Source organism: Pavona decussata, unplaced genomic scaffold (genome assembly GCF_977016875.1).
Source record: "Pavona decussata unplaced genomic scaffold, jaPavDecu1.1 SCAFFOLD_188, whole genome shotgun sequence".
Taxonomy (NCBI): domain Eukaryota; kingdom Metazoa; phylum Cnidaria; class Anthozoa; order Scleractinia; family Agariciidae; genus Pavona; species Pavona decussata.
This window is the reverse complement of record NW_028145597.1, coordinates 313554-326488: the sequence shown is the minus strand read 5'-3', so window position 1 is coordinate 326488 and position 12935 is coordinate 313554. Positions and strand designations below refer to the sequence as shown.

Below are 12935 nucleotides of genomic sequence, written 5' to 3'. Positions count from 1 at the left end.
CATTCAAAATAAAAGAAGGAACCTTGAGACAGGATGAGCTGCTGCTGTTAATCTGAGAAGAAAATTTAGGCTCGTGCATTGGTTTCCTGTACTAAATAGTCCATGGATTTCGTTACCGAAAGACCTCCATATACCATAATTTCTAGCAATATTAACACTCTTTTTACATTCCTTCATTTCATATTGTTTTGTTCTTTATTTTTCCCACCCCTGTGTAAAAACAGGCCTTTTTAGGTGGACTTGTTCTGCTGTCAGAACTGTTACCAATACCTTTGCCTATTCGCTCGTTAGAGGTATGTGTAATGTAGTTGTCAGGAAAATATTATGATTACCCCATGACCGAAAATATTCTGTCACCGAAATCAAATATAACAGAAATTTCTACTTTCCACCCACAATGACTGGCGAAAGCTACCTGTGGGTGGAAAAAGTTATAAGTTTATTTGTTGTTGTTTTTGTTGTGGTTGGGAAGTTTCAAACTTTACCAGTACCTCACCAGGTTGTCCTCTCACTACCGAAAAAGCACTGATTTTCAAAAGCCAAAGTCTACAACTTGTTTTCGGTCAGTTCACTTAGTCTTTGGTTATAATTAAAGATTAGTTCGTCAACTATAAAAATCCGTTGTTTTACCAAAGAAAAACCCTTTTCTGAGCACTGCGAAATGGCGATTTTTGGTGGTCCACTTCACCAAATTTGCCTCTTTGCTCTCTTATTGTAGCGGTATTGTGGAGCGTCCATGTTTGAATAGCCCGCCATTTTAGCTGAGAAATTCAGAACAACCGGAAATTCCCCTTCCTTTCATCTTACTCGTTTTTGTTTCTTAGGACATGCCTCAGGAAGAAGCAAATCAGGTGATGAATCACAGACGGCTGTGGAGTGCACACCTGAACCCACTCAGCACTGAGTTACAGGGAATACTAAAGGATCTAGCAGGTACTGTGAGGAGTTTGGACATGTGCATGTACTCTCAATACTCTTTACAGTCAACTCCCTTTATTGCGGAAACCCTCGGGACCACGAGTTAGTGTCCTTTACAACGAGAGTCCGTAATAGCGGGAATTTATTTCAGTCAAACATCTGTAATTTATTTTTGCCGGGGATTTAACTGCTGTCCGTATTATCGGGGTGTCCGCAAGGCGAGAGTTTACTGTACTCAGCAGACTCTGCTTGAAGAGAACCTTACTTAAGGACGGTGCCTGCTAAAACAGAAGTACTTTTGCACAGTTTATGACTATGCGGGAAAAGCAGATATTTGCAAGGGTTATTGGAATCCTAAAAGAAAATTGGGGGTAACCATGCATTTTTTTGGAGATAATTAAGAAACAATAATTCTAAAAAGCGTTTAAGGCTAAAACAATGTATGGATTCATTTCCCAAATTGATTTATAATTATCTCTGAAAAATGCGTAGTTGCTCCTTATTTTCTTTTCGGATTCCAATAACCCTTGCCAAGACCTGCCTTTCCCGCATAGTTTTAAACCGCGCAAAAATATCTTTGTTCTAGGAGGCGCGGTCCTTAAGAAACCCGAGTTTCTCGGATCATCGCGAGGTGCGCAGAACATATGCGCAGTAGCAAAAGGAGGCCTGGTCCTTAAATCAAGGAATCTCTGGAGCCGACCGTGTTGTTACCTTCTTGCTTTGATGCAATATCTGGATCAAAATATTTCAAGTTTTATGTTACCTACTTCCAGTTTCTTCGCGGTTACTTTATGCGAGGCATATCATTGGTTTGTTTGATTGTTCTATTCGTTAGGGTCAGCGTGCCACAATCTTCAGCAAGTTTTAAGAAGAGTTTGCTCTCAGCTGTCCGACCTGTCTGCACCCACAGCCTTCAATATCGTCAGGTGGGCTGTGAATTCACTTAATTTCTTCAGTTGTTTCCTTTACTATTCACTATCTGAATCAAACCTTGATCTATCTGATGTAATTCTAATTGTGTCCATCGACAAACAGGAGCTAACGTCACTGTAATTTCCAATCAGTCCTACTGCTCATTTTGTAGAATTTTTTGGCTGTTTGGCCTTTTAGTAAACGCCAAACCACGTAGCACTTTGTTGTTCGCAAACTGTAGGGAACAGACTTACTGGTGTTGCAAGTTTGAAGGAAAGAACAAAGGCGGATTTTTTAGTGAACCATCAAATTGACTATCTGCCTATCTGACCAACCAACTGACCGACTTCTTTCTGACAAATGTCTTGCATGTTGTGGTTACTTTTTATCAGGACGCTTTTGGAAACGCTGGACAGCGAGATGGGAAAATCAAATACAGACGATAATAGGTGAGGGAACTTGATATTTTAATGTTAAGCTGGCGCATGTTTTGTAAACACTGGAAAAATAAGGGCAGAAAAGCCCAGAACTAGCAGCCAAGCTATGAGAGGAACTGCATGGAAAGTAATGTATTTGACTCCCCTATTCCCTGCACAGTTTCTACTTTCGTACTAATTTTACGTCAAAACTGTAGACTGCTCTTAAGAAAGTATACGATTTTTACTACTGAAAAAAAAAGAGATTTTGAAATCAGTTTTATAATGCCTAAATATTGTGTTTTCTTTTCCTGAAGCTGTACCGCTGGTGGTGTTCGCATCATGACCTTGTTGGCTTATTTGTCATCCCAACCAGCCGTGAAAGTCTCCCTTCTTCAGCTTTTGAAAACTAGGTGAGTGGTGGTGTTATATTCTCCTCGAAATACCTGCACATATTCAGGCGTACAGGTTATGAGAAGTGAATCTGGTCACCCACGAAATGTTGCCTAAAGCAAATCAGTACAGTACACTATTTAACTATAGTGTAACCCCGCTTTGAGGACACCCGCTTATTGTACGAACAGTTGTGCTTGTTCCGACGAAAAGCTCATATATTTTCTCTTACATTCTTAATACGGACATCGGACACTTGGCTGTTACCCGACTGACATGAGTTAGTCTTGCTTTATGGACACTGGGGGTGCTTACCATTTACATGGAAAACCCGGAAATTCCAGTTGGAAAATCAAATGGTACGCATCATTCCATTTGGATTACTTCTGAAATTATGGGCTTCTGGTCAAAGTGATGCATTTTTATTACTCTTTTTGGGATTTACAGCTGATGTTCATACATTTTCCATGTTATCCATCTTCTGTTAAGACAAGCTAAATCATTTCGTGTTTATGCCGAAAATTTCCATCCGGGTGGTTTGCGTAAATAGTAAGCATCCTGGTTGTCTGCACAAACTGTGTAATATTCAGTCCGTCTGGCTGAACCACAAACTGAAAGTGTAAGTCCAGGGCAAAGTCACGGACTACGTGTATTTTAAATGATTTGGTTGTCACTCACATTTGAAGCATTGATTATTATTATTTCAAATTATTTTCTTTAATTCTGTTACTGTACTTTTTGCTCACAGTGGAAATGCTAAGAACGACGATCTGCTGTTCCCCAATCTTCTGCCGTCAATGTTGTCATGTTTGAAGGGAGACTCGGAGAATCAGACAGTGTCCAGATCACAGTACTGTGTTGTGGTATGAACCCTTTTACTCCCAAAAGTACCCAAGTTTAAAACTGAATTTAACAGCAAACACTGTGTCAAAACCACACAACTCCACAGAGAAGAACTGCTGAAAGGTTTTCATTTGAAAGGTCACACTTCCGGATTTGATCCACGGACTCAAACGGTAGAACCACCTTGTATAATCTAATAAACAGCACCATAGGAAGAACTGTTCGGTAGCTTTCATTTGAGTGGACACACTTTAGGATTTTATCCACAGACTAATAACACCTTGTACAGCATAATAAACGGCACTACAGGAAAGCACTCCGCAGTAGCTTTCATTTAAATGGTCACACTTTAGGATTTCGTGCACACACGCAAAAGATAGAACCAGCTTGTACAATTTTAATAAACAGTATCACAGGAAAGTACCTCTCAATAGCTTTTATTTGAGTGGTTATACTTTGGAGATTCCCTTACGGACTTAATAGTTTAAACCGCATTGTCCAGCATAATAACCAGCACCACAGGAAATTATTCCTCAATAGCCCATGTCTTTACACAATAAACGTGCACATAAACTTCCAATCATTGCTTAGATTCCACTTTGATCTCAATTCTAAATTCCCATAGCTTTTGTTTGTTTTTGTTTTTTTTGTTTGTTTTTTTTTTTGCATCAAGAGTAAACAATATGTCTTACAAGCATTCACCCGTCATATGCGAGTTTGTCAACATTGAATAAAGAGTAGTTCTATGTACCAGCTGTTTTTGCGCCTGTTCACACGCGCCAACTTGTGCTGGCCAACTTGAGTTTGCAAACTTTAATTTTCTGTCTGAACCCACCGTTGCCGGATTTTCTCCCTGTAGTGGCCTTAAGTGATAGCAGGCTGACATTGTTTCTCGTTTTAGTCCATCGTTCAGTCCTTGTGTGATCCTACTGTGAGCTTGATACCATTTGAAACTCCTTTTACCGAGCAGCATGTAAGTACCTTGGTCGTTCTGTTACCTTAACGCTAAACATTTCCGTATTGTTTGGGTTGGTCATTTGCGCAAAAGCGCTGGAGCGAACGAGGACCATAAAAAGGACATGGGAAGAGACAAGATGCACGCAAAAATCCACGCCTTAGGTACCTCGCGGTGCGTGATTTTGCGCTTTCGGCGATTCGTCTCCCTCCGGGAGAAGAGATGGGGATATGTTCAGTCACGTTATTTAGCAAGATCCCTATCATAAATCATTTAATCGTAGACTGGGATTGAATTTTAGCCAATGATATATTGGTTTCATTGATTGTACAGAGCAAACCTTTTATTTAGTGTTTTTTCATTTTCTTTAGTTGGCGAATACTTTACCAGACAAGGAGATGTTAGAAGTGATCTGTGCGGCGCTGCTGGAACATATGGGATCAGAGAAGCAGTCATTTGCCACCATACTGCTGGCTTTGAGGACCTTGCTGACTCTGACAGAGCACAACTATGGCGTCTATCACCAGAAAATGTATGTCGACTTTGTTTAGAACTTCTCGCAGTATTTTCTATCTCAGATAGTAAAAGAGGAATTTTGTTGTGAAAATACGAAAAGCGGAACACTTACTAAACAGTACGTGAAATTAAAAGGAAGCCAATTTCTGTTAAGGGAATAGTGGCAGTTCTTATAATATCCCTAGGTCGCTTAACTTAGTGTAAGGCTAAATTGTTATGTTCACTTCAAGGTTGCGGTCGTTTGGTTAAAAAAGAAAACAACAATAGAGTCGATCCAAACCCGTACAGGACTTAGTCCTACAACTTAACTATCAAGTTGCTAACCTCTTTAACAAGTTGTTATCAAGGTACATATTGTGCTATACTAACTCAACATAAATTTTAATGAACGTCTTAAGCCGAGGCGAAAAGCACTCATGTGAATATGTTTCGTTTCTTTGAAAAAGGCATTATACTTAATTTTAAAATCTAATCGACTAATATTCAAAACTGTTCAATCAATCGTGTTTTTGTTTGTTTGTTTGTTTTGTCAGAGCTTTGGAGAACAACAGCGAAGTGTTCTATCGACTTCTCAAAAGACTTTCCTCCTCCTTTGAGTAAGTGGTTATTGTTGTGTGTCGAGTTCTGTTGTGTAGAGCGGTACCGTGTAAGAATTATTGGATTATCTGATATTTGGTATGCCTTTAAGCTTCTTAAAATCATGCGGTGCCCGTTAAGTTTGTTGATATAACTGTGGTTACACCAATTAACAAATCGATGGCAGTTTTCTATGGTCTATACTCTTATGGACCATAAAATAACATCATAGAATGATCAAAACTCAAGTGCGGCGAGTGGTTTCACTGCCAAGTTTGGAACATTTTATGGCGTCATTTTATGATCTGTAAGAGTATAGACCATAGAAAAGTACCGTCGATTTGTTTTTTTACAATAACATGGAAAAATACAATCGGATTTAGCTTTATTTTCCGTTAAGAAAGCGCGCACGTTACATCTGATGTCATTTTTATTGTCTGTACTCTTATAGACAATAGCTATGAATCAATCAGCGCGCGGGAATTTGGACAGTTATTGTAAAAAGGCGCTTTCACATGACTGGCTCTCTTTTGGATGAAGAGAAGCTTTGTCCTGCAGAAGACAGTTCTTAACGGCAGTCTTAGTAGCAAAAGTAGAGACTCTGAACTATTATTTACTCTGTGAAAACGATCCACAAGTATCTCAAAGAGATAAAGGTGGAAAGTTTCTAAGACAATGTGGTGCTGCGTATGGGGGGGGGGGGGGGGGGGTGGGTGGTGGAAACGAATGTTTGGTTTTATCAACAGAGTTGATAATTAAAAGTAAATCGGCCACTGTGAAAAGATATTCGCTTGGTGATGTTTCGAGTGTTAGCACTTCGTCAGAGCCTTTCCATTCACAACCATCCCACACGAGAAAACCCAAGCCCACATAAAGATCTGAAATTCTGGTAATGCTTATACAGGAATGGCATTCCTGGCCCAGATAACCTGTCTGCACTATCAACAACCATCGAGCTGCTGCAGCTACTGCTGCCTGAAGATCCCTCTGAAGTGATCCCAGACCAAGAGGATCCGGACGCTATGGAGGAAGAGCTACTGAAACGAACCAATGAAATCAGTATCAGTGTTGGTCAGATGAGAACCTTCCTTAAATTCGACAGCTCGCTTGAGGATGGACCGCTTAAAACACTGGAGAAAAGACTCGAGGTTTGTGGCAAGTGCAGTGTACTCCTGTAATTTCCCAGTACTGTACCGGTGCAAGGTATCTTCTACAATATAGTTCTTGAAATTGTGCTGAGGTGCAGATTCTTAGTTAGGCTATAAGAATTTTAGATTTATGCAGAAAAAAATCGTCCCAAAGTACAGGTGGCCCTCACTTTAACTTTGATTCAAAAAAGAAGTCCGTTGTAGGAAACTCACTCTCGATTGGTTCTTTTTGAGGCCGCTATTTTGTCAGGTTTGAGTGAGGCCTAGAACTGATGCCACCGCCATTGAATGAGGCTCGATGATAGGTTGAGAACTGAGGAATGGTCGGAAACCATTCGGAACTCTAGTCGTTTTAGTGTCCTAGCTCGGCGTGCTATCGGAGGCTCCGAAGAATTCCCGAACTTTATCTATCGCCTCAGACGTCACAATCACTGTTGCACCTTCCACTTGCTGACACTGTATGAATTATTCAAAATGGCTGCCGAGCAAAGACTCCACATTAATTTGAATTGAAGGCTTCTAGTGTTAAAGTTGGAATTAAGGGGGTTCAGACAAGTCCTGGAAATCCCGCATAGTCCTGAAACTTTGTTGTAGCATTTTATAGGTTCTTGAAACTCCGTCTGGCGTGGAGAGAGTTCACTGTATCTTTAATTCCCCCATTTGTAATGATTACACGATCTTGTTTCAGGAAAGCTGCAAGGAAGACGAAGCTTTGGAGCCATTGTTAGATGCAGTGAGAGTTCTCACAGTTATGTTGAGTAAATCAGAAGCCGATTCTGACAAAGACCCAGGTAAAACGGGTGATGACGTGTGTAAAATGCTTTGATCTTGCACGAGTTATTGGGGGCTGTTAACATTGGCTTTCCATGAGAAAAAGGGTCTGCTTACAGTCGAAAACACAAACAAATTGTGGTACATTATACGGAATAATATAAAAACAAACTAAGGGTAACAAAAAATAAGAAAAGCCCGTAAAATATCAGGTTTTACTTTGTGAGCTCAATGCTGATACGATTTTGTAAGTTTACTCAACTCTTTTACGATTTACTGAAAAAAGTATAAAAAGTCTTTTTTTTTAAGTGAAGTATATGGAGACTGGTTGGCGCTGTGTGTTTGTTTTTTTCTTTCAGTGTCTTAATCCAGAAAACCGATCTATCAAATGGCCCAAAACGTTTTTAGTAAATCGTCAAATGATTTTGAGCGGTTTCAAATTCAGCGTCGTAAAACCAAAACCAAAGTAATTACTCTGAGCAATCATAACAGATGTAAACAGCGCAACGAACCAATCAGAATTCAAAGCAAATACATGTAACCGGCGCCAAGCGCGGGAAAACGCGTGCGGCGAAAACATGATTGGTTTTGGTTTGGATTCCCATTGGTTGAGAAAGTGGAGCGGGTTGTTGTTAACCAATCGCAGAACGTAGTAATGCAAAACCAAAGCAAACGCGAAATTTCTTTCGACACTCAATTGAAAACCGCTCTAGTAAACTCACAAACTCACAAAAAAAGTAATCACCTTTGAGCTCTCCGAGTAAAAGCCTTATCTTTGACGGACTTTTCTTTTTTTTTTTTTTTAACAACAACAACTGACAACAACAACAATATTTATTTGTACTCTTCCCTTATGTGAAGTTCATTGTAAAAAATATCAGAAATAAAATTAGAGCACTGGCTGCCTGGAAATAACCATAGGGGCTGGCAGAGCTAGGCAGCCAGTTGACATCAGCATTAAATGAAAATAAATTATGGGTCAACAAGATAGCACAAATTCACAAGAGACACACACAAGGACAGAGAATGTAATGCGTTTGACTGCGTTGAAGGGTAACACCGCCCTTGTTTTACTTTGTTTTGTGGTTTATTCACAGAGGAAGTTACTGAACCTCAGCTGCCAGATCCGCTGCCACTTCAGACTCTGTTCGTTAACAGACTTGCCTTTGTTGCGGGTGAAGTTGAGGATGGTCGAGTCAGTCCGACACTGTGGTACTCCACCCCTCCCCCTGATGATATCGATCCTGAGGCAGATCTGGTATGTTTTGTTTTTTTTTTTTTGTTTTTTTTTTTTTTTGTTGTTGTTGTCTTTTTTTAGCATCACATAGGGCCTCTTCATATGAGCCCGGTCGACCGGGCTTGCTCGGTTTCCGAGATCTCGTCTTGCCACTCTTTTCCTTACAAAAATTTCGATGTGTTCATATGAGAAGGCGGGCTGGCCCGGTTACCGAGACCTCTGTTATTGTGTTCTACGGGTATTTGTTATAATCCGTAATGACGTGCGCGATATTCTTATTAATATTGCTTTTTCTGGCCCAAGATAAGACTATGAACGACATTTTTCTGTAATCAAGTTATCTCTAAGATCAAGAGTTAGTACCATGGTTTTTATGAAATACGCGTTTTGTCTGCAAAAAATTCCCGGCGTAAAGGACTGTACCATTCGACAAAGGGGTTTTTTCCATGCAAATGGTGAGCACCCAGGAATTGTGCTGTTACATTTGGCGGAAAATTCTCACCGTTTTTTCCATACAATTGGAACGCGCTCTTGGTCATCTCTTGTAGGATGTTGTAGATGTACTTCAACAAACATGGTCCTGATGAATTTTGATTTTTGAATTTTGAAATTTTTTGAGACCATAAGTGTGGGTTCATTATAAGCGGGAATTCTGCAAATTTAAAGATTATAATCAGTAAATAGCTGGTTCTGCAAGGACCCTGAACCAAACTGCAGTCACTATGAACTAATTGATAGATTGATTAAAATATTTTCACAGATGAAAAGCAGTCTTGATTCACTTACAGAGAAGTTCTGTCCGGACTTTGATCTCAAATCTGAGTTGGAGAAAGGACTGGTACCCTCGCCCCCAGGCTCCCCGACACGCAAGAAAGGTCACAGGTACGATGCGTCGGGAAGATGCGGTTTTGAATTAATTACCCAGCCAGTTGCTAATTTGATATGACCTTTACTCTCAGAACCAAGAGAAAGTACGACCCTCTGATATCTGGTCAGCGGAAAGATAACAAGAAACTGAAAACAGGTTTGTAGCAGGTTAAATTAATGTTGATAAAATCGCGGCAAAATTGTAAAATAGTGGCTGGACAGGAGGAGAGGAAAACGTTGGATAGCCTTGTTGCCATTTTGTCATGACAGTGATCTGTACCTGTAGCCTTTCCGCCTTAGTTGCGTCGATATTTTGCTTTCCTTGCCATTCAAATTGCCTTGAGGATGTTCTCGGATTTAAAAAGACAGTACGCTTCCGTTATCTCGAGCACTCAAGAGAACCAAATAAACTTTGAAGAAATGCACGTGTTCCGGTAAATTGCCGCGCAGTAACATTCGGAGAAGCGGGAGGTCCGCAAAGCAACTTAAGGGTTTATTCAAGAAAATGGCCAATGAGGGCCCAGTGAGCGGGCCCAAGAAAGGGGGGCGCAAAAAGATATTTGAACTTCTTTGTACAGTGTACTCAGAAGCAACTCAAGAAAGAGCAGAATATGAACACAGAAACAAACGAAGAAGAGAAAGGCAACTGAGACAGTAAGAGGCTATACATTTTGAAGTATAGAACGGCGGTTATATCAATGTTTTCGTCAGTGATGCTTTGAAATACTTTATTTCAGAAAATAGGGACTTCTCCTTATCCTTTGCATTGGTGCAACGTAAAACAACATTGTCGTAGTGTTAGTTGTCATTTCATCGAAGAATGATCGATTTATGTCTCTTATCGATACAGCACCTTCAGTGCCTATGCGTGGCGGCGGGCGTGGTATGAGAGGCATGGGGCGAGGAAGAGGCAACCCACGCATGAATGACATGTTTCGATCACGCAAGCAGAACACGAGCCGCCCGCCCTCCATGCACGTGGACGACTTCATGGCCATGGAGAATGCTAAGAGCCATGATTCTTCGCCTATGCGAAGGCCTGGTCCCAAGGTATGTTCCAAAACTCCCCACTCCAGAAACTGAGCGAGAAGACTGGTGCGAGTAGGGGATTGTGGGATCGTTTGGGTCGACGGATAAGCATCGCGTCGACGAATAAGTGCTTTTGTCGGCATTTTCTCGGGGTAGAGTTGCTCTTGTTAAATAGTTTTTACCTAAAAGAGTATTTCTTATTCAGCTGACTGCCGAGAAATGCACTTATTCATTGGTGCAATTTCCATCCGTCTACCCAAACGATCCCATAATCCCTCACTCGTACCAGCCTCCTCGCAGTTTCTGGAGTGGAGAATTTGAACAGCAAGTTTATTAAAACTCAGACGAAACCGATATCATGTGGCCAGCAATCAAGTAAACTGAATTAATTTTGCAAGTTTTTTTAGGGAAGTAATATCAATGACCACAATTACATTGAACTGAAACGGTATCTAACAAAAAAGTGCCTAGGCTGTTGTGATGTACACTTTGTTTAAGCTGCGCATGCTCATTTATTTTCAGGGTCCTCCACCAGGGCGATCAATGGACCATGGCCCGGGAGGGTTCATGGGTAACCAGGGACGCTGGACAGGCATGCCTGGGGGACCTCTTCGAAAAGGTCAGTAGCATCGCTTCAGTATTGTTTTTCATTTGAGTGAAACACAGCACTTAGTCTCTTTGTTTTTGTTTTGTTTTGTTTTTTAGGGCCTGGTATGGAGAATCAAGGAGGGATGCGTGGGGCTGGGCCAGACTGGGGTAATCCTCGGCAGCACCCGATGGCAGCATTCCCAGGACAAAGGAACTTCCAGAGAGGGTAACAGTTGTGTTCCTCCCTGTAACGCGAGCTAAAGCAGATGTACTAGTTTATTAAATGCTCGTAAATGTTTCATAGAATGCTTAATATCACCGCATTTCTGTAAGATAAGAATTAGTGGATGAGGACAGGAGAAAAAACAACAAATCTCAATTCAATCGGGAATCTGAGGGCCACAGGTTTGTCAGTCGTAACAGACTGTTAAGTGTCACTCGTTAAACAAAGTTGATTTCTTTTTTTTATTTTATTTTATTTTATTTTATTTCATTTTATTTTATTTTATTGACGTCAGTTTTAGATACGACTTTTCGGCTCGTAGATCCACTTCAACATTGTTATGACGAAATTGCCTTGTAAACTGATGTCAATATGTTTTTTACATTAAAAGAAAATTCAGCTGCGAGTAAGTGGAGTGAAACGCAGTAAGAAAGGGGGTAAATGCGACAGTCGATAGTGAACGATTTTTTCATTCAAGAATTACAGTTTTGAGGTTGAATTCTCGCCTCATCAAAAAATGGGGTTAAAAAGTGTGGCAAAATTTCCTCGATGGCGTTAGTTCTTCGACGTTTTATCCGTCTGTTATTCTCATCATCACTGACGATGAAAATTAGCAAATGAGCGCGCAAACATTTTGACAGTTATGAGACGTTGTTGTAAAATCATTCTTTAACATTTTAATATGCTCGTTTGTAGTAATGGATATAATTTGTCCTTTTAGGCCTGACTGGGGTTCCCAGACTCCTCAGCCGTACAGAGGTAATATTTCGTTGTAATCTTGTTGTACGTAGTTGCGTTCGTTCTAAAAGAACGCAGGTCTAAACACCGCTTAAATAAGTGACGAAAAATGACCAAGCTCACGAACACCTTTTCGCTCCGCCGGAAATTAAAATCTGTTGCTATGTATTTCAAGAACATTCGGAGGCGTTTGGTCTTGGAGACGCTTTGAGTTTGTTGTTTGCTGACGCATACTCCTACAGTGTACAGAGGTATAGATCATTTGATGCAGTCTCAGTGGTAGTCTTTGAACTTCATTTCTTGATTTGCAGGTGGTGGAGGCGGCATGAGAGAGAACTACAATCGACCACAGATACGAGGCTACTGGGATGCACCCAAATCAAAGGACGACTCAAGGTGAACAGCTTTTCCTTTGTTTTTTGTTTTTTTGTTTGCCAAACCTCTCTTTCATACCTGCTGACCAATGTCATTCCCACGTTACACAATACTGACTGACTGTTTATCCGACGTGCTTTGACAGGGATTAAAAAGTGTGTGTGTGTGTGGGGGGGGGGGGGGGGGGAGGGGAGGGAGGGAGGCGCACTTCGTTTAGGAAAGGTTCTTATTACTTTAAGGGTGCGTTCGATTGACCCTATTCCAGAATAGGAATACTTGCAATTGATGACAAGAACTCCCTCGTAATAGGTTTTTACAGTTAATGGAGTACAAAATGGCTCTTAAATTATCACGTATCAGCGAACGTGTACAGTAATGTCTTTCCAAATTAAATCAAACAGCTATCTCGCTTATTCTGATTCCGAAATAC

The 12935-nt window shown here is 40.7% G+C and overlaps 1 protein-coding gene across 1 annotated transcript in view; it reads left to right on the top strand.

Moving 5' to 3' along the window:
- LOC146462426 (protein virilizer homolog) overlaps window positions 1–12935 on the top strand; it is a 42093-nt gene that overhangs the window by 28726 nt on the left and 432 nt on the right. Inside the window, exons 37-55 of the mRNA XM_085085660.1 lie at window positions 225–293; window positions 825–933; window positions 1754–1844; window positions 2223–2279; window positions 2564–2659; window positions 3388–3502; window positions 4384–4455; window positions 4809–4969; window positions 5487–5549; window positions 6434–6677; window positions 7366–7468; window positions 8546–8706; window positions 9446–9567; window positions 9645–9709; window positions 10403–10602; window positions 11104–11200; window positions 11287–11395; window positions 12114–12151; window positions 12442–12526. Coding sequence (XP_084941786.1) covers window positions 225–293; window positions 825–933; window positions 1754–1844; window positions 2223–2279; window positions 2564–2659; window positions 3388–3502; window positions 4384–4455; window positions 4809–4969; window positions 5487–5549; window positions 6434–6677; window positions 7366–7468; window positions 8546–8706; window positions 9446–9567; window positions 9645–9709; window positions 10403–10602; window positions 11104–11200; window positions 11287–11395; window positions 12114–12151; window positions 12442–12526 — 2057 coding nt within the window. The remainder of the gene's footprint in view (window positions 1–224; window positions 294–824; window positions 934–1753; window positions 1845–2222; window positions 2280–2563; window positions 2660–3387; window positions 3503–4383; window positions 4456–4808; window positions 4970–5486; window positions 5550–6433; window positions 6678–7365; window positions 7469–8545; window positions 8707–9445; window positions 9568–9644; window positions 9710–10402; window positions 10603–11103; window positions 11201–11286; window positions 11396–12113; window positions 12152–12441; window positions 12527–12935) is intronic.